The sequence below is a fragment of the Octodon degus genome, unplaced genomic scaffold (assembly GCF_000260255.1).
Source record: "Octodon degus isolate 3935 unplaced genomic scaffold, OctDeg1.0 scaffold00036, whole genome shotgun sequence".
Taxonomy (NCBI): Eukaryota; Metazoa; Chordata; class Mammalia; order Rodentia; family Octodontidae; genus Octodon; species Octodon degus.
The window spans coordinates 8,974,971-8,993,674 of NW_004524612.1; the positions used below are offsets into that span (position 1 = coordinate 8,974,971).

At 46.5% G+C, this 18,704-nt stretch overlaps 1 protein-coding gene across 1 annotated transcript in view; it reads right to left on the bottom strand.

Moving 5' to 3' along the window:
- Positions 1-18,704, bottom strand: part of Bin3 (bridging integrator 3) — a 41,624-nt gene that overhangs the window by 9,694 nt on the left and 13,226 nt on the right. Inside the window, exons 2-4 of the mRNA XM_004630655.2 lie at positions 8,811-8,859; positions 4,349-4,389; positions 3,914-3,975 (exon numbers count right to left, since the gene is read on the bottom strand). Coding sequence (XP_004630712.1) covers positions 3,914-3,975; positions 4,349-4,389; positions 8,811-8,859 — 152 coding nt within the window. The remainder of the gene's footprint in view (positions 1-3,913; positions 3,976-4,348; positions 4,390-8,810; positions 8,860-18,704) is intronic.

The window sequence follows — 18,704 nt, forward strand, 5'->3', positions numbered from 1 at the left end:
TGTGACATTTCCATATAATGTGCATTGATGGTGTCCACCTTCCCTAATCCCCTCTTCTCATTCCCCTCCCCACCTCCCCATTCCACTCCCTTTCCCAACAGGTTCCCCCTTCTTCCTGCCATCCCTCCCCCAAAGCCATTTGAGAAAAAGCATGCCATAAGCGTCACTCTGAGACTGGCTTATTTTACTTCATGTGAAAGGCTCCCTTCACGCAAAGGTTGTACTGCTCCTCCTTATGGCTGTGTATATACACCATATTTTCTTTATCCATCTGTGTCACAGGTGCCTAGGTTGAATCTGTAACTTGGCTGTTGTGGTCAGGGTCGTGGTGTCCAGGTAGCTTTTGTATGATGACTTTGATTCTTTCTGGAACAGACCCAGAATAGGTAGAGCCAGTCCTATTTTAAGCTTTCTGAGGAATTTCCACATGGTTTTCCACAGTGGTGGCACTAAGCTACACTCCTGCCGTCAGTGTGTGAATGTTCCTCTCCTCTGCACCTGCACTAGCATTTACTGTTTTTGTTTTCTTGCTAACAGCCATCCTGACTGGGGTGGCGTGGAATCTTAGTGTAGTTTTGCTGTGCATTTCTTGCTGACTAAAGAAGACGAACATTATTTCACACATTTATTGGCCATTTGTCTATTCAGCTCATTTGTTCATTTACTGAGTAGATAAACTTTTTTTGTCTTATGGTTTTGGAGTTCTTTATGCACTCTAGATATTAATCCTCTATCAGATGAATAGCTGGCAAAGATTTTCTCTTACTCTGTAGGTTGAAAATACAAGTGTTTTGTTTTTTTAATACTGGGGATTGAATGTAGGGAGCAACGAGCTACATCCTTAAATCATTTTTAAATTTTAATTTTGAGACAAGCTCTGCTAGGCTGCCCAGGCTGGCTTTGAACTTGGGATCCCCGGTCTCAGCATCCCAAGTAGCTGTTATTATACGTATGCGTCATCATGTCTGGCCAAGAGGAAGATTTCAAATGCTGACTTTTTTTACTGCTATGTCACTAAATTTATGCTCTCGTTTGTGGTTTGTTTGTTTGTTGTTATTGTTGTTGGATTTTATGGCGGTAGTAGGAATCAATCCAGGGCCCGGCCCTGCCCCTGCCTGCCCACTGGGTCAGGAGAAGCAAAACCCTGGTGAGAGGGCTGCAAAAGGGCCATGCGCGGGAGAAGACTAGAAATGCACGCTCCCCAGAGACACTGATGCAACAGAGGAAGGGATTCTGCGGAGTGACTTCGTAGGGTCAGGAACAAACACTAGGCACAATTTGATTTGATTATGAAATAATCACATATGGCATAATTGAGAGATAATAAAACCTTGGATAAATTTGGAAACATTTTTAAACGATGTCTTCTACTGCTTTTTTTTTTTTTCTTTTTCCATAGCTGAGGAGGGCAATTCCTAAAAATTGGGGAAGACTTTTCTTCCAGGTTTCCTCTGCTTTCCTAGCACTCTCACATCTTCAGGCTGCTGGCGTGGCTAAGGGCCCTGAAGTAGTGCACAGTGTCTCCTGGGCCACTGGCAGTGGGCAGAGTGGGCCTGGTATCCCGCAGGGGCACAGCATAGAGCTCGTGTCTGGGACACCCAGTTCCTGCCCCAGCTCAAATGCTTTTCTGCCTCTGTAGGGCCTGGGCAGGGCATGGATGGCCCTGCACAGTCTGGAAGGCTGGTGAGGTTTGTTTTGGAGACAGGGTCTCATTACATATCTCAGAGCTGGCCTTGAACTCACTTTGTAGCCCAGGCTTGCCTTGAACTTGAGGTGATCTTTTTACCTTAACCTTCTGAGTGCTGGCATTACAGGTGTGCATGGCTACACTGGTGAGCTCTGAAAAACTCAGACAAAACAAAGGTCTTGGGCCTCCCAAAGCCTGATCACTCTGAAAGTCATACACACTTTTCTGATCTTTAGACAAAGCCTCGGGATTTTACATCCTGACTGGGAACTCAGGACAGTCCAAGGCCAGGAGAGGCATAATCATGATTACCAGCAAATGTCACAGTCAGTGGCTCTTTATGCCCCTGGCCCCACTGCCTCAGCATCACCTTGGAATGCAGCAGACACACACTGCCAAGCCTCACCACACTGGATGAACTGGAGCTGGGGCAGGCCCCACGCTCTGAGCCACCCATGACACTGCCACAGGACGCTCGCTCACAGGCTGCTCCCCAGGACTGCTCTCCACCTCGCTCACTCCTCACCTGGGCCACTGAGGCCCCAGGAGCTGCCACCTGACCCTACTGCTCTGCCCAAAGCCATGCATCCCACAACCACAGCCCCTTCCTCAGGGTCTCTGACACTCTTACTTGGTTCCAGAGTGACTCACTATGAAACAAACAAAAAAAACCTTCTCCCCTATTCATGCAGTCAGTGCAACTGTCTGAGGAGGGGGCGGGAGGAGGCAGGGGTCTGCTGCAGAAGGCAATGGGACAAGTGCTACCGAAATAACACAGACCCAATGTGGTGCTAAAATGTACAAACAGACAAACTCCCAAAACTGACCCTTGGCTCAGCATGGCCAAACCAGAGAAGCAAAGGGCCCAAAGCGAGGTCCGGTTCATGCTCAGGGCTGCCCCGGGGATCAGGACAGTTTCCATCATTCCTTGTTCCCTCAGCAGTTGCGCTCCTTGCCCTTGCTCTTCCTCACAGCACTCGCCATATAACTCACATTGTGACACAGTCTATGCTGACTCTCATGTCTTTCTCTTCGAAGGGCAACTCCTGTCTAGTATCACTGTTGGATCCCGTCTCGAGATTCAGCTGGGGATCAACCTGCCGGACAGCACTTCTCAATCTGCACTTGTCCAGTGGGCAGAGGTGGCACCCTGGCCAAACCCCAGCCTCCTGGATGCTCTGAAGCAGCATGCAAGAGGAGGTGTACCTCCTCCACCACCCTGCTCTGCAAGGGAGCCCCTGAGGTTCACCCAGCCAGGGGGCCTGTTACTGCTGCCATCAACAGTGGGAAATGTCATTACCCACTGTCAGGGCTGTTTATTAGCCTACAACATCACGGTCTTGGCCAGCCAGAGAGAAGGATTTTTTTTTTTTTTTTTTTGGCTGGCTCAGGCTGCCTTAAGGGCAGGTCTGGAAAGGCATGGGGAGCTGGGGATCAAACTGTGGTCTCACTTAAACAACTGAGTTAACCCGCAAGCCACCTCGGCCAGCCAGAGAGGTGGGGAACAGCAGCACCTGGATTAGGGAACTGAGGCACTGTGAGTTTAGTGAGGTCCACAGGTACAATGTCAGGGTTAGGGAATGGCTGTGGGCCAGTGCTGTGACCGGGGACGGGGATAGCAAGGAACAGCCCCTCATGGCCCAGCTGCCCAGTCTCCCCTGGCTATGGCCTCTTGACGCACCCTGGGTTCAGGGCCACCTTCGTCTCTGGCCTCCTGGGCCTACTTTCTCCTTGTTGCAAATAAGACTTGAGGGCCCTGGTTGTTTCCCAGTACCTGCTGGTGCTACTCACCAGGCCCCGTAGTGCCCTTTGAGAGCATACAATCATCGTGTGGGACTCCTGGCCTTACACGCTGGCCCAAGAGCTTGCTTAGGAGCACAGAAGTTCAGTTCCTGCCATTATTGGAAAGCCAGGACTTTGTTTCTGTAAGGAGGAATCTCTACCTTTTCTCTCTAGCTAGCCAGGCTGTGGCCCAGATGCTGAGGAGCAGGTGGATGATCTTGCAACTTAAGCTTCTGCTGGTCATGGTACTATCCTGACCTGGATTTCAACAAGTTTGGGCCCACGCCTATTGCCAGAGCAGGGCAGCAGGCACTCTGGGGAAGCGGTGATCTGACCAGTGATGGTACCCTGGGCTACTTCTCAGGGATACAGCTTAGAGTGTGCTGAGTTCTCAGGGCACCTTGACCCCACCCATTATATCAGGCACAGGGCACGGCTACCTACCTAGGTCGGCATCTGCGCTCTTCTTCATGTCCTTCTGCAGCCGCTTAGTCTGTTCTTCTAGCCTGCAAAGCACAGGCAACCTGAGCACCAGCCCTACTGCACTTAGCCCTTCTCCCTGGGGGCCCTATAGGGTGAGTGCTGGCTGCTACGCAGGCTGCCTACCCACTCCCCACCCAGGAGGGAAGGGGGTGACCCTCTCTCTGCGGATGCTTCCCATGGCTTGCCAGAGGGCAAGTGCTTGAAGTTGACCTCCTTCCTACAGCTGTGTATGTGGCAGAATGCGCAGTCTGGCGATCCGAGCTCCCTGGGCTCCCAGTGCTGTGCTACCAGCAGCTGAGCAGCTCTCAGCCAGGCCGTGCAGGCTCGAGAAATGGCAGGCACGGGGGCTTGTGTGGACTCCCTGTTTCTCCCTCCTCCCCAGGGTTTGACACTCACTGCTGGAGTTTTCCATACTCTCTTTCAAAGTCTCTCTCCACCTGTAACGAGAGAGATAACTCAATCAACAGAGAAATGACAACAGGGTGGAAAAAATCTCTCCACGCCCTCCCTGCAGCCTGCAGGGAGCCTGCGGCAGATCGTTAAGGACACAGTATCCCTGTGTTCCCAAATTAATGAAGTGTTTGATTTGGGGAGTTCTCCCCTCCTGGAAGGGCCAGCTGGGCAAGTCACAGCGGATTGTGGCTCAGTTCTGCCACTGCATGGAGTCAGGTACCAAGCTAGGTGCCCTCTCCTCATCTCAACTCTGGTGGGACTCAGGGAGCTGAGTGGTCCTGAAACCCAGCCTAGGAGGCAGCAGGGCACAGAGGAGCTGGTGGCCTGGGCTTTAGGGTTGGCTCTCTGTGTAACAGTGGGGGACTCCAGCAGGTCCCCTGCCGTCTCAGCCTCAGTTTCCTCCCTGCCTGGGTGGGCAAGGGGCAGACCTGAAAGGTCATATATGTGACTAGAGGTGGGAGATACATTTTGGAGCACAGAAGCCTCGCCTGGGCCCTTCCAAGCCTGCTGTTCTCTTGGGTGTTAGTCTAGCACAGCTCTCTCCAGTGGGGCATGGAGAGGGCAGTTTTCAAAGGATTCCTCTGAATGGGCAGAGACAGAGGACAAATAAATTCTGATAGTAGCTGTGGAATCTGAAAAATTTCTCAGACTTCCTTCTCTGGTAAAATGGGTTCATTTCCCTTAGTCATTCCCCACGATACCATTAGCCTCAGAGGTTTGCTTTCAGACCTCACTGGGCAATATACGTGGAACACACAGTCAGGCGGTCGCTGGCCTGGTTTGCTAAGCACAAAGCCCTGTGCGTGCCCCAGGACAAGACTAAAGTGCTCTTCTCCCTCAGGAAGGTGGCTGCTGGGCAGTGTCTTCACCTATGAAGGTCTTTATTTATGAAAGGATGAAATAAAAGCTAAGTGTATCTTGGCCAGAGTCAAACTCTCTCTGAGGCCCAGAGTGCCCGCCGAGGTGCTGCACCCTCTGGCTCATGTCACCTCTTGTGCAATGTGCTTAGCGTGCTCCTGGGTGGGATGCCAGAGAACACCTGGTCTCCTTCACAGGGACTGCTTGGACTTGCACAGTGCAGGACTCAGGGTTCCAACTTGGGGGTGCCTGGGCAATGAGGAACAAGAGGGCTCATGCTGAAAGCAGGCAGTGGGCTTCGGCAGGGTGGGTGGCCGATCCTCCACTCGAGGCTGCTCAAGCTGCTGCTACCTCACAGCATTTTGTTGCCCCACTTCCAGGAGCTTACTGGTCCCATCTCTCTGCAAAGGCAAAAGAGCCACTGGAGACAGCAATGGAATTCCAGCCCCTCAGAATATGGGGAAGGGAATAAAAGGACACACTGAAGTCACATTCCAAGGTATGGCTTCTGAGGGGAAGGAGCCAAGTGGAAGACATCTGAACATCTTTGAATGCTTGATGCCTTTGCCAAAAAGGCAGTTGGAGCCCAGTCAACAACGCAAGTGCAAACATATGCGAACAGACCGTCAGGGAGCCAGGCTGGCCTGCGCCAGGCAAGCCAGGTAGCCCTGGGAGGACCAAGCTATAGACGCCACCCTCGGCCACTCCTTGCATTCTCTGGGCTCAGTGTGCAAGGGAAGGTCACAGCGTGAAAGGGCACTGTTCAGTGAATGACTAGGTTGAGTGTCCCCAAATTTAAACTCACAGTGAAGTGCAAAAGGAGGCCACAGGCAGGGCCAGAGCGCTAATGCCAGGGCAAAGGTGCATCCTACCACAGCTCAGGCAGAGGGTGTATTCTGAGCCCCTCTACAAGGATACTGCCCAGGAGGCAACTGCGAGTGAGTGTACAGGCACAGGGCCTCAGCTGGCGCTGGGGCTCTGAGGAGCTTGACTCTGGCCAAGAAATGCCTAGTTTTATTTCATCCTCTTAGTCTGCCTAAGGGATCGGAGCAGCAGAGGGTTCCTCTGGTTGGCACGTGAAACTTTTCTCCCTGCAGAGGCTTAGTGTAGTCACTCTGGGGTTAGTGTGGTCACTAGGGACTTCTAAGGGTGCCCACCCAGTGAAGAACATTGGCTGTGCCTTCCTTTGTACACCAGACCCGCAGGCCTCTCCATGGAGGGTCACAGCAAGCAAAGTTTTAGAGTTACTGACTCTCATGGCTTAGGCAGGCAGGCAGGCAGGCGGGCGGAGTCTGGCCACCTTAGGGAGCCACTGGGATCTCTGAGGAAGGCTAGGACGAGGAGGCGGGGTGTGCTCCTGCCTCAGTGCTCACGGTCAGCGCCTGCGGAGAACATGCCATTCCCTCCTGCCAAAGCCTTCACAATGGCGAGGGTACCGTAATAACCTGGGCACAGGAGAGCAGGGAGAGCAAAGACACAATGCTTCCTTTGTGGCTGACAGCTGGGTGCCTTGAGCCAAAAGCCTCCTGAAACTCCCTGAAGATAACATGAGCATTTCTTCCCATGACAGGGGCACCATGACTTCCAGTAACCCGGGCAGTCACACAGGCTACCCTCCCTGAGCACCTGGGCAAGAACATCAGAGTGCGTCAGCACCAGCCACCGCGGCTGCCAGAGATGCCGACAACTGTGCAGCCTGGGCCTGCTCTGCGGGCCACAGGGGCGGGGGAACATGCGGTCCAAGAGGCAGGGTCTTGCTCCACCGACCTCAGTGCCCTGGGGAGTAGAGGCAAAGGGGCCGAGTAAGCACACGGCTCTAACTCAGGCTGTGACTTGGCTTTAGCTCTCTGAGGGAGCTCAAAGGCCTACTGCTGTGGGAATGGAGCTGTGTGGATGGGCCGAGTGCTCCTTCAACTGGTCTCCTGTGATGTAGCAGGCACCACAAAGGGCTTCCTGCAGGTCAGACACTGGGCTAAGCACCTACTAAGCATCACCTGATGTGAGACTCATCCTTCAACTGGTTTCCTGTGATGTAGTGGGCACCACAAAGGGTTTCCTGCAGGTCAGACATGGGGCTAAGCACCTACTAAGCGTCACCTGATGTGAGACTCATGCAATATCCACAACACGGGTACAATGAGCACCATTTTACACATGAGAAAACTAAGGTTCAGAGAAGCTAAGGAATAGCAGACTTTCTGTACATGACAAAGGTCATTTTGATGAAGACTGGGGGCTGGAAGGGTTTTTCATCTGTCTGCTCTTGGTAGCAAATGATGGGCAAAAGAAGCTTCTGAAAACCACTTCTCTTTGGGATCTGCCATAAACTCTAGAGGCTCAAAGCCACACCTTCTCACTTCCTGCCACCACTGGGGCCCGGCATTTGCACGCCCAGATTCTCTGGGCTGCAGCCGAGAGCTTCCACAGATGGTCAGCCCTGCTGGAGGCGACGTGCCTTTGCATGAAGCAGGGGAGGAAGGACTCTTTTAACTCATGCCCAGTTCCTTTTAAGAAACCTCACTTTGGATTTCCCAAAAATGGAGGCACTGGGCAGGAGTATGCAACCTTTCTGCCACGCCAAAGCAGTGTCTTCCCTGGAGTTTTGGAAGCTGAACTGGGGAGCGAGAAGTAGACTGTGAGGGCCTGGATGGTAAAGACAAGGCCTCAGCTTCCTGGAGTCATCACAAGAGAAGGTGCTCATGTTAAGAGCAATGATCAGGACTGGGGCCAGGGAGATGGCTCAGTAGAATAAGCGCTTGCCTGGCAAGTGCAAGAGCTTGAGTTCAATCCCTGGTTCTGAAAAAAAAAAAAAAAAAAAGAACAAGGATCACATTCAGATCCATCCAAGAACACCCAAATCCTGGAGATCTTCATAGACAGGTAGCCTGAAGGAAGGGAGAGAGTGCTCAGACCCGAGTCCTCATTCCAGCTCTGTCAATAGAGGGATTTCAAACCTTAAAGTCTCAACCACTCTATGGGCCTTACTTTACTCTGAGGAAAAAATCAGGAGGTTGGGCCACAAGAGTTCTGAGGGTTTACATTCTAACCTAGGTTCCATGGTTTCTCCCTCTTCCATTTGGAAGCTAGGCGGGGACTAAATTCTAGAGCTCCAAGGCGGATAGAAACTAGCATTCTGAGCAGGCTGTACCATGGAAGAGAACGCTTTTGATGGTACAGATGAAGGGACCTGGGTCTCCAGAGGAAAATGCCTGGGCTTTCATGTAGCTCAGATGAGCAGAAGTGAAGCTATGGGCCAAGTGTCTAGTCAGGGTCCATAGTCTGGGAGTCCTCTTAGGAAAAGGACTGCTCAGATGCAGAACCTTGTAAACCACCTCTTCTACCCAAAGATGGACAAGAGCCTGAAACACCCCAGACCAGGAGGCCCCCACAAGCCCCATCTTTGAGAGGTTTTAGATCTACATGCCTGGGAACAAGGCCCAGGTTGCTGTTTTCCCAGCCCTAAGAGTGCTGAGTCAAAGCTCTGGTTCTATACAGATGCCATGTGAGGCAGAAGTGAGTCTCAGAGTGAAAGAATCGGGTTACTCACTGTTTTGGGAACAATCTGTTTCTTGGGCTGCCCAATCTTGAAAGGAATCCTATGAGAGACCAAGAGGGATACTGTGAGGAAAGGGGAAGGAGGGGACCCAAAGAAGAAATGCAGTGGGGGCCTGCACATCTGAGGAGATGGGGACTGGAAGGGCTGGCTACTTGGCTCTTGTACCCAAGTCCTGGAGGGCAAATGACCATGGGCACATTCCCATCATTAGTGTCCCATGCAGCTCTTAGGTCCCACCTCTTGCCCCAGAGCAGCTTGCCATGAATGCTCTGTGGTTCACTGAACAAGTAGGGAGTGGGAAAGAGACCCCCCCCACCACCACCATAAGCCTTGTGTGGAGCTGCAAGGGAGAAATTTCAGGCTTCCTGAATAGCTACCATTCTGAGACATCATTCCTTTAAAATCTTCAACCGAAATCACACATTATCCACACCAGGTGCTTTCCTGCCTCTCTGCAGGGGGACACAATGGATCTGCAGGGTGTCTGAGGAGGCCAGGGAGAGGTGAGTTCAGCACCAGCCCAGCCTCCACTTCCCAGAGCAGGCTGCCCTTGGCCACTAACTGCTGCACAGAAATTCACTTTCTTCCTCCGGAAAGTAAATGGAGTAAATCAGGTAATGTAGGCACTTTCGCCAGGCACTGAAAATCTGTTTCTACCATCCTGAGAGAACTAAGGCCAGGCTAGAAAGCCAACATACTGCATCCAGAAGTTACACAAATAGTAGTAGTAGTGCTCCCTTCTCCACTGCCCAGCCCCCCAGGAAGTGGAGCCCCCTCCCAACCTTCTCTTCACACCCTTCTCCTCCAGCCTGCTTCCACTCGGACCCAACTGACCAACATCACTGCTAAAACCAACAGTATAATTAACTACCGATAATAACCCCAGACAACAAGCTGGTTGAGGGGATGGGCCAGCCTGAGTCACAGTGGTTTAAATTTAATTTCTGGAGGACATCCTGTTTATTGTTAACCCAGTCCCATAATTTGGGAGCATTAACCCTTTGGGAGCTGACTGATTCACGTGGCTTCTGTAAACAAAATGTCTTGGGTTATGTAATTACCATGGGAGGAAAGGTAAGCTACAGAACTGAAAGAGGAGGAAAAAATTAAATTCCTACTTTCCCTTCTCTGACCAAAGAGGAAGGGCTAAGGGAGAGGTGAGAGCTTTCCTCAATTCCCCAATTCCTCTCCTCATAATCAGGGACTGGAGCTGATAGCTGGTGAGCCAAGGGCCCCCAAGGACCAGCAGGAGATGGTGCAAGTGAGGTCCTGGCTGCACTGCTGCAGAGTGCTCCAGTTCGGCAGAGAGCAAGCTGCAGTGTACAAACCTCTCACCAGGAAGCAGAAAACCTGATCTGTCTTAGTAGTTTTGTGATGTGAACTAATTGCATCTCTCTGGAGCCCAGCTTCTTCAACTATGAAACAAAGGAGTATAACAGAAGGTGCCTTCTGTTTTTCTGAGTGGAATCTCATGCCAAGAATGTGGGGAGTGGGCCACAGATGCTTAAGAACCTGAGTGGTCTGCATCATGACCCTGCCTTGGAGTCTGCTACTACACATACCAGGAATCAACAGTCGAACTTAGGTTGCCATTACTTCAAGTGCTGCAGCTCCTAATTCTTAATTTAGAATCATAATATTTTTAGAACTGCAAGTCACCATAGAAAAATTTTTTCCAGTTCAACCCTCTCATTTCAGAGAGAAGCGGAGGGGGAGCAGTTGAACGACTCGCCCAGGGTTGTAAGAACCAGGAATAAGGCACCAGGGCCTCTGACTTCTGGACATTTCCTCTCTGCCATTCAAGGGTCAATGCTTTTCCTACATGGACTTTTATGTATTTAACATTTTTATTAGTACAAGTTTGCAGCACATGATGACTACATTCATTGTGGGGAATCAGTATGCATAAATAACACATCTTGTTTCTTTCCCTCCCCTCCATTGTTTTTGTTTTCCCAGAATCAGATTTATTTATTTATAAGTCCTTATAAAGCTAATTATATGGACTAACAGACAGACAGGTCAACAAGCATCGAAGACACATACTACAATTTACTAAGTCAAGGTACACTTTTACATCGCCCATGCTGGATTACAATAAGTTTCTCTTTCACACATAGACTTTTTAATATATGTTTGATAAAGAGGTCTACTCTTAAGTACTACAAGAGCAAAAGAGGCTCAGTTTTCTAAGAGACAAAATGAAAGAAATCATGGTGAAGAACAGGAATAGTCTGGCACAAAGAGAGGCTATGTGTGCTATGCAGATTGAACTGAATCTCTGTATTTCCACTACAGCTACTGACCATCAGCTATAATTTGACTATACTATTCTGATTTTCCAACTCACCAGCTCAAAAGTTGTGCAACGGTTTGCTATTATATCGGTCTAAAAAAAATTCCCTTGCTCCCTCTTTCATATTGAACCCAGGGCCTTCACATTGAGTTATATCCCCAGCCTTTATTTTTTGAGACAGTGTCTCACTAAGTCACCCCAGGTTGGGCTTGAACTTCAATCCTCCTGCTGTAGTCTCTCAGAGTGCTGGGATTACAGGTGTGTCATCACTCCCAAATTCATAAACTTTTCATTAAGCTTTAGTCTATAGAGAAATTGTGAGGAAGTACAATTCCCATGACTCCTACATTTTTCCTTCTCATTAACATTTTAAATCAGTATAGTGCATTACTCATTATAAATCAATACCAATGTCAGATCTACATTCAGATTTGCTTAGCTTTCCCCAAAAGTTCTTTTTCAGTGCTGGGATCCCACCAGGTCATTGTGTTATAGTTAGTCTAGAAGTCCCCTTAGGGGCCTCTTGGTTGTGAAGGTTCTCAGACTTTGCTTGTTCAGTGATGCTGATAGTCCTAAGGAGTGCTGAGCAGACATTTTGTAGACCCTGTCCCCCGGGACTATTCTGTTCTCACTTTTTGAGGGTATGGGCTTTGGCAGGAAGAGCACAAAGCCCGGGAGACTCACCATGTTGCGGCAAGAACACACATTGTGGCCATGAGCTATGTGGAAGGGTCCTTGACCACCAGATCATGGTTGTCTACCAGGCCTCTCCACTAAAAAGCTACTCCCTGCCCTTTCTCCCTACTGTACTTTTGGAGAGAAAACCACAATGTAGTTAAGCCTTAGTCATTTATATCATTATGGACTCTAGGGTATGTATTTTATACTTGGGGATATAAACTGATGCTACTTTATTTTGATATTACAACTGTTATGGTTCTGGCCACTTATAACTGTTATGCCTCTGGCCTTTTCAGCTAACTTCTGAGTCCTGCTCACATACCCATGTTACTATGTGTTGTTCAGCACTTCACTACAAAATGCTCCACTTGTGTCCAGCCCTAGACCTGGTGGAGGAGCTTACACTCACTTTCAATGCACTGCTAAAGGGTCTCAACTTTCCGTTCAGTCTTCTTTCCCCTTTATTCAACACAGCTTCCTGGGGCCAGCCAGCCAGCTATCTGCTAATCCCCCAATTTAGACTCCTTACAATTTCTTCTCCCCAACTGGGACATTTTAGAGTGCTTGTCAGGGGGACAACTGTCCAGGAAAATGGAGACATGGATGTCTTGGTTTACTCCAAGATGTGCTCAACTTGACAAAGCCTTGCTTACCTTCTTCTAATACTTATCTGGCATTTAAAAATATCCCATCTTTTACAGTTTATCCCTTGAAAAAGTAAAATATGCTCATCTGAGAAAACTTAAATACAGAAAAGGGTAGAAGGAAAAGAAAAAAAATCAGTCATGATCTCATTATGTACAAGCTGACCAACATTAATTTTTTTCCTTTAACAAATTTTTATACTGAGCATGGTGGCGCTCACTCATAATGCCAGCGCTAGGGAGGCTAAGGCAGGAAGATCACTGTGAGTTCAAGACCTCAGGTACATAGTGTGTTCAATAACAGGCTGAGCCACACAGTGAGACTCTGTCTCAAAACAAACAAAATTTATTGATATGTGTTTCCAGCACAAATGACCAAAGTCATCACACGAGTTACTGCATGTAGGATTAATGTTTTGGAGGTTCTAACTGTATTTTTAAAATCTGCAGAAAGAAAAATAACTGAGGCAAACAGGTCAAATGCTAGCAGTGGTTAATTCTAGTTGGTGAGAATATGATTACTGGTTTCTTTTCACTTCTCATATTTTTTCAAATAAACAAACAAAAAACATGTCTTTTTCTTCAATACAAAAATAGTCCCTGATTAGTGTTAAAAACTTGGGAAGGAATGGGAAACCATAAAAGACAAAACATATTTAAAACCTCTCCAAGAAAAAATGAGCAGTAAGACCACCAATGTGGACACACTTCTATCTTTGATCCTTCTGCCTCAGCCTCCCGAGTACCTGAGCCTTCTAGCACGTGCTGCCTTGCCCAGCTAGGATCTTGAGTCTTATGAGTACAGACATAATACTAGTAATACAGGTATATATGAAAATGTGCCTAGTTCTATTTTTATAATTTAAATTACTGTCATTTCAACTTTTTCTTCTAAACAAAAAGATGAATCGCCAAATCATACAGCTAATCTTTGTGCACCAAGGGTGTGTCACAGGGCACAAGTTCTTGAAATCAGAACTGGTGGTCAAGCAGGCACCATGCTGCTGTACTAGATCCCTGGCTGATCACCAATTCTGTCTTTACAGGGTATAATAAAAAATACAGTGAATGCTATCACCAAGTGCATCTAACAGAAAAGAGGCCTGTTAAAACATTATGGTGTCCTCATCCATCTTCTGGCTGCCCTCAAAGTCAAAATAAGTAGGAAAGGTAAAAATTCAGAATCAGTTCTGGACAACAAGACTTCTACAACAGCAAAACTGAAACCAGTCATGGAAATAAAAAAAATAAGGGGGCTGGGGAGATGGCTCAGTAGAATAAGCGCTTGCCTGGCAAGGGCAAGGGCCTGAGTTCAATCCCCCGTTCTGCCAAAAAAAAAAAAAAAAAAAAAAAAAAAAAAAAAAAAAAAAAAGAAAACAGTCATGGAAGAGGTCTTCTAGAACTGCTTCAGAAAGTGGCAAATGTGTTCTAAGTGAGCGAGAAGACTCTGAGCATGATTAATGGCAATGTATTTTCTACTGCAACAAAATAAAAAAAAATGCAAGGGCAGTTTTTGATCATGCCTCATGCCTAATATTTTGACATATTTTCCAAAGTGCTCTAGAGACAGATCAAAATAATTGACTTTTTTTGGTTGTTTGGGGCAGGGCCTCATTATGTAGGTTAGGCTGGTCTTGAATTCACTATGCAGCCCATGCTTGCCTCAAACTCCTGCAATCCTCCTGCCTTAGTCTTCAGAGTGCTACAATTACAGGTGTGCACCATGCTGCATGCCCAGCTGCTATTCTTTAAAACGACTAAAACATCTACACTGTACCAGCCCCTTCACCTTGCATATCTGGATTTTTGTCTTGACCATTCACCTTTCACTTTTGTACGTTTGTGTTTGGTGTATAGAGAAGCTTTGGACTAGTATGAACCTACCTTTTGTGATTTCTTTGGTACCAGAGTGGCAAAATGCTTCTCCCTCTACCCTGACAACTTGCACAACATTCCTCTTTATCTGCACCTTCCATATCTGTAGATTAAACCAACCACTGATCAAAAATATTCAGAAAAAAGCCCACATAGTTTTATTCCATCACATTCCCTAAGCGACAAACTGTGAAAACTATTCACATAACACTCACATTGTATTAGGTATTACTATAGGTAAATGGGAGGATGTACACAGGTTTTATGCAAATCCTGGGCATTTTACATAAGGAACTTGAATACCTATAGACTTCAGTTCCCTGGAGTTCCTGGAATCAATCCTCTTCAGATCCCTAGGGACGATGTCACTTCCTTTTATTAATCTAAGTTCTACCTTGAGCAAAATCACACATATGCATGGTTTAATACAGCAACAAGGTTTGCTAAATTAAAGCATTAGGCCCTTGGCTCCTTTAATCTCAACCATTTCAACTCAGCTGGATTCTTTTTGGTATTCACCACTGCATTGCTGAAGAAAAATACTTATACGGCTCCCGCTTGGTGGTTAGACTTTTAAGCACTACCTACTTACTTTGGAAGGTGATTTAGATAAACAAAACACTTTCCAACTTGCACCTTACCATCTTCTCAGGGCTGTTATCTCACAAGTCGCTGAGACCTCAGTAATAGGTAAACAGTTACGAGGACATTGTGGATTATTTTCCATCCCACATGTCCAAGCCCAGGGCTGCTCAGTGTCAGTGCAGCCTCCAGAAGGCCTGCAGCTTCCACAGCTCTACATCTCCCTAAGAGTAAGCCGAGTCCCAGCTAGGCTGCTCCCGATCCTGATCAATAGAAACGGTTTTTATACTGTTGTTTGGAGCAACTGAGCAGTGGGGTATTTGTCATACAGCAATGTGTGACTAACACTGCTATATTTTTTACTTTTCTTTCATTTGCTTAATGTTTTATTATTTGCTTCTGATTCAATCTGTTGTCTCTTTTCTCACTGTGCATGGTTTTGGGGATCAAACCCAGGACACTGTAGCACAGGCAAATACTCAATCACTGAGCTACATCCCCAGCCCTCAATATATTTATCCTTACCTGCTCTTTGCCCTGTTCCACTCTGGGACTGGCGCCTTCTCCCCTGGTGTGGCTGTCCCTTCACTCACCACATCCTCTTTGGGATTCCTTTGACCTCTCTTCCATTATCCAAACACCCCCATCCCATCCCCGTCTTGGCTTACACTTCATTTTATTTATTATTAATTTTTGTATTTCTTTTAGGGAAGGGTCTACAGGGTGTTCAGGGTCTCATGACTAGATCAGACTCGTAGTGATCCGCCTGTCTACAGCCTCTCAAGAGCTGGGATTACAAGTGCGCACCACCACGCTCAGTCTCAATTGCAGTCTCAGTGTGCCCTGGGGCTGGGGCCGGCACAGCAGGCTCAGGGATTGAACCCCTGGCCCCTGCACCTGCTTGCAGGTGCTTTAATCCACTGAGCTATTTGGTCAGACCTACACTTCATTTTAGTAGGAAAGAGATTTCAGACTGTATAGAGAAAACTTTTTACCTTTGGGCTAATTTGACTGAATATGGAATTATGGGCTGGATGTCATTTCTTTCAGAACTTCAAAAGCACTATTTCATTGTAATGTTAGCACTTAGGAGGCTGAGGTAGGAGAAATAATTATAAAGTTCATGGTCATTTTAATTTCTGATAAAGAGTCTTATTATGTTTTACATAACTTTATGATTTAGTTTATAGTTGTTTTCATCATTGGTACTGGGTACCACAGGTTAAGTTTCAACTTGGAAATTTATAATCCTCGGTTCTGGGACCCTAAGACTTTGTTGATACTGATTTCTCCTCCGTGTTTTCTGTTTCTCACTGCCGATAACGTAAGAATTTTGATGTTGACTTTTCTTTTTTTTCATAATTTTATTGAGAAACAAATAGCAATGAGACAGTTTACTTTTCTTGAATGGCCTTCTAATTTCTCTGGGGTTTTTTTTGGTGGTACCAGGGATTGAACTCAGGACCTTGCACTTGCCAGGCAAACACTTATTCTACTGAGCTATCTCCCCAGCCCCAAGTATTTCTTAATTTATTCTTTTAATATTTCTAAAGTATGTTTTTTCATGTTTGCTGATTTTAAATTTAATGGCTTTAATTCCAATTAGATGGCTCCAACTTAGTGCATTATACAAACAGAAAAGCATGTGGCCACTTTTTATCTATTGCCAGGGAGGTGAAGTTCTCATAGTTTGTGTTTCACATTATTTCGCTACCAGATTTTTAATTGCCAAGAGCTCTACTTAACTTCCAGTAAACCTGAATCATTCGCAGAAAATGGGTGCATCTTGAGACCACAAGAGTAAGTGAAATACATCAGGCACACAAGCTGAAATATTGTGTGCTTTCTGCTATACGAAAAACTCAAGATGCAAATAAAGAGCACAATAAAGGATAGTAGGAAGTAGGGGAAAGATCTTTCCCCAATAAAAAGGGCATCTTCAGATGGCGGGAGGGCCGGGGATGAAAAAGGGAGATGCTGTGTGCATGGACCAACTCCCCACATGGAATGCAGTCATGTACTGCAACATGTACTAATAAAAACAAAATTCTTAACTATTAATATGTAAAAAAATCAGTGTTCCTTTTTATGGCGTCCTGTTTTTACTTCACAGATGCTTTCTCTCTCTGAGGAGCTAATGATAGCTTAAAAATAAAGTTTCTTCTCCCTTTATTTTCCCTCCAAGTTGCTTTTTTTTTCTATTTAATCTTTATATTTTATACTAAATGCTTCCCTTGGATGTGTGATAATTCTTGGTTGCCTGCTCACACATGTTGAGGTGAGGAAAGAAAGCTCTAGCAGCTCGGAGCACAGGGCTGAGCTGTTCTACCGTGAAACGCGATCTGGTGGAGCACTTCAGTGAAGAGCTAATTCATGAGGTGTGCGTATCTCGGCGCAGCTGCGATGACAGTACAATCTTCTCCTGGGAGGTAAATTTCCTACAAGAGCTACCCATCTCCTGCCTTTGGAAGAAGGCCCAGCTCAATGTGCTGGGGGCAGCTGCACATGGGGACATAAGCTCGTGATCCTAGCACTTGGGAGGTGGAGACAGCAGGATTGTCACAAATTTGAGGCCAGACTGGGCTACACAGTGAAACCCTGTCTCCAAAACAAACAAATAAACAAAACAAAACATCCCCACAAAAAACACTAGTCAATGTTCTGGGAGCTCACTGAGTGTACGGAGTTGTGTGCTCGCGTGCATGCGCAAAGTGGGCGAGTGTCTCGGAAGCCCACATGTGTACACTCACATCTTCCTCCTGACTCCACTAGGGTTGTCCTACTTCAACTGTATTTGCTATTCTGTGAGGCAGGGCTGTGTTTTGCGGGCCTGAAGCTTACATAATTTTCTAGAGCCCTTTAAAGAATAAGAATACAAAACCACAAATATAAAAATAGGAATGAAACTGAAAATTTGGAGAAAAGTCTTAAATAACAAGTTTAAAAGAGGATAAATGATACAAACAGCATGAAGTGAAGAATAACCTAAGTTTCATTAATCATCTACCTGACATACCACAGTACTTTTCTCTCTACATTTTTGGCTGCAATGTCTTTGATTACCTCTTCAAGTGACAAAGTTGGTAGCATCATTTGCTTAAGAGTGAAAAGAAAGATAATTCAGCCTTTTTTCCCTAGGATATCTGATTTAAATTTATTTTCTATTACTGACAATTTAGAAAAGCCTTTTTCCCCCTAGCTTACTGGTAACATAAATTTTAGGATTGTCATAAAATTTAGGAAAATTTCATATTTCTTTTACAAATAAACTGTAAGATTTCAGGGCACATTTCAAGATTTCTTGTACATGACTAATCTTCAATGTTCTCTGAATTAATGACAGTAACTAGTTTGTCACCGATGTCCTTGTCAGAGGGCATATCATGAATTCTATTATTTTTATCTTTCAAGTTAAATCTATTACAAATCTCAGTGTTTTACTGATGTGCTCACATGATTTGCTCATCATTAGCCATATTAGCAAACAATCACCAGTCCAATTTAAAATTTTCTCCCCTCATCGGCTCACTAGCTTTTGGTACAAATGCAAATGTTTTGTTAATCCTTGCTTGACTTCAGACTAATTTCTACTAATTTAACTGTTCACCTGTTACTTGTGTTCCATAAAATCCAATTTCCCCCTTAATTTATAAATGCATTTAAAGATGGCCACAAGGTACCCACTCTATATTTCAAACCCAGTGTCAGTAATTTTTCACTTGTTCTATTACAATTGCAGGGGCTAGGGAGATGGCTCAGTAGAATAAACGCTGGCCTGGCAAGCACAAGGGCCCGAGTTCAATCCCC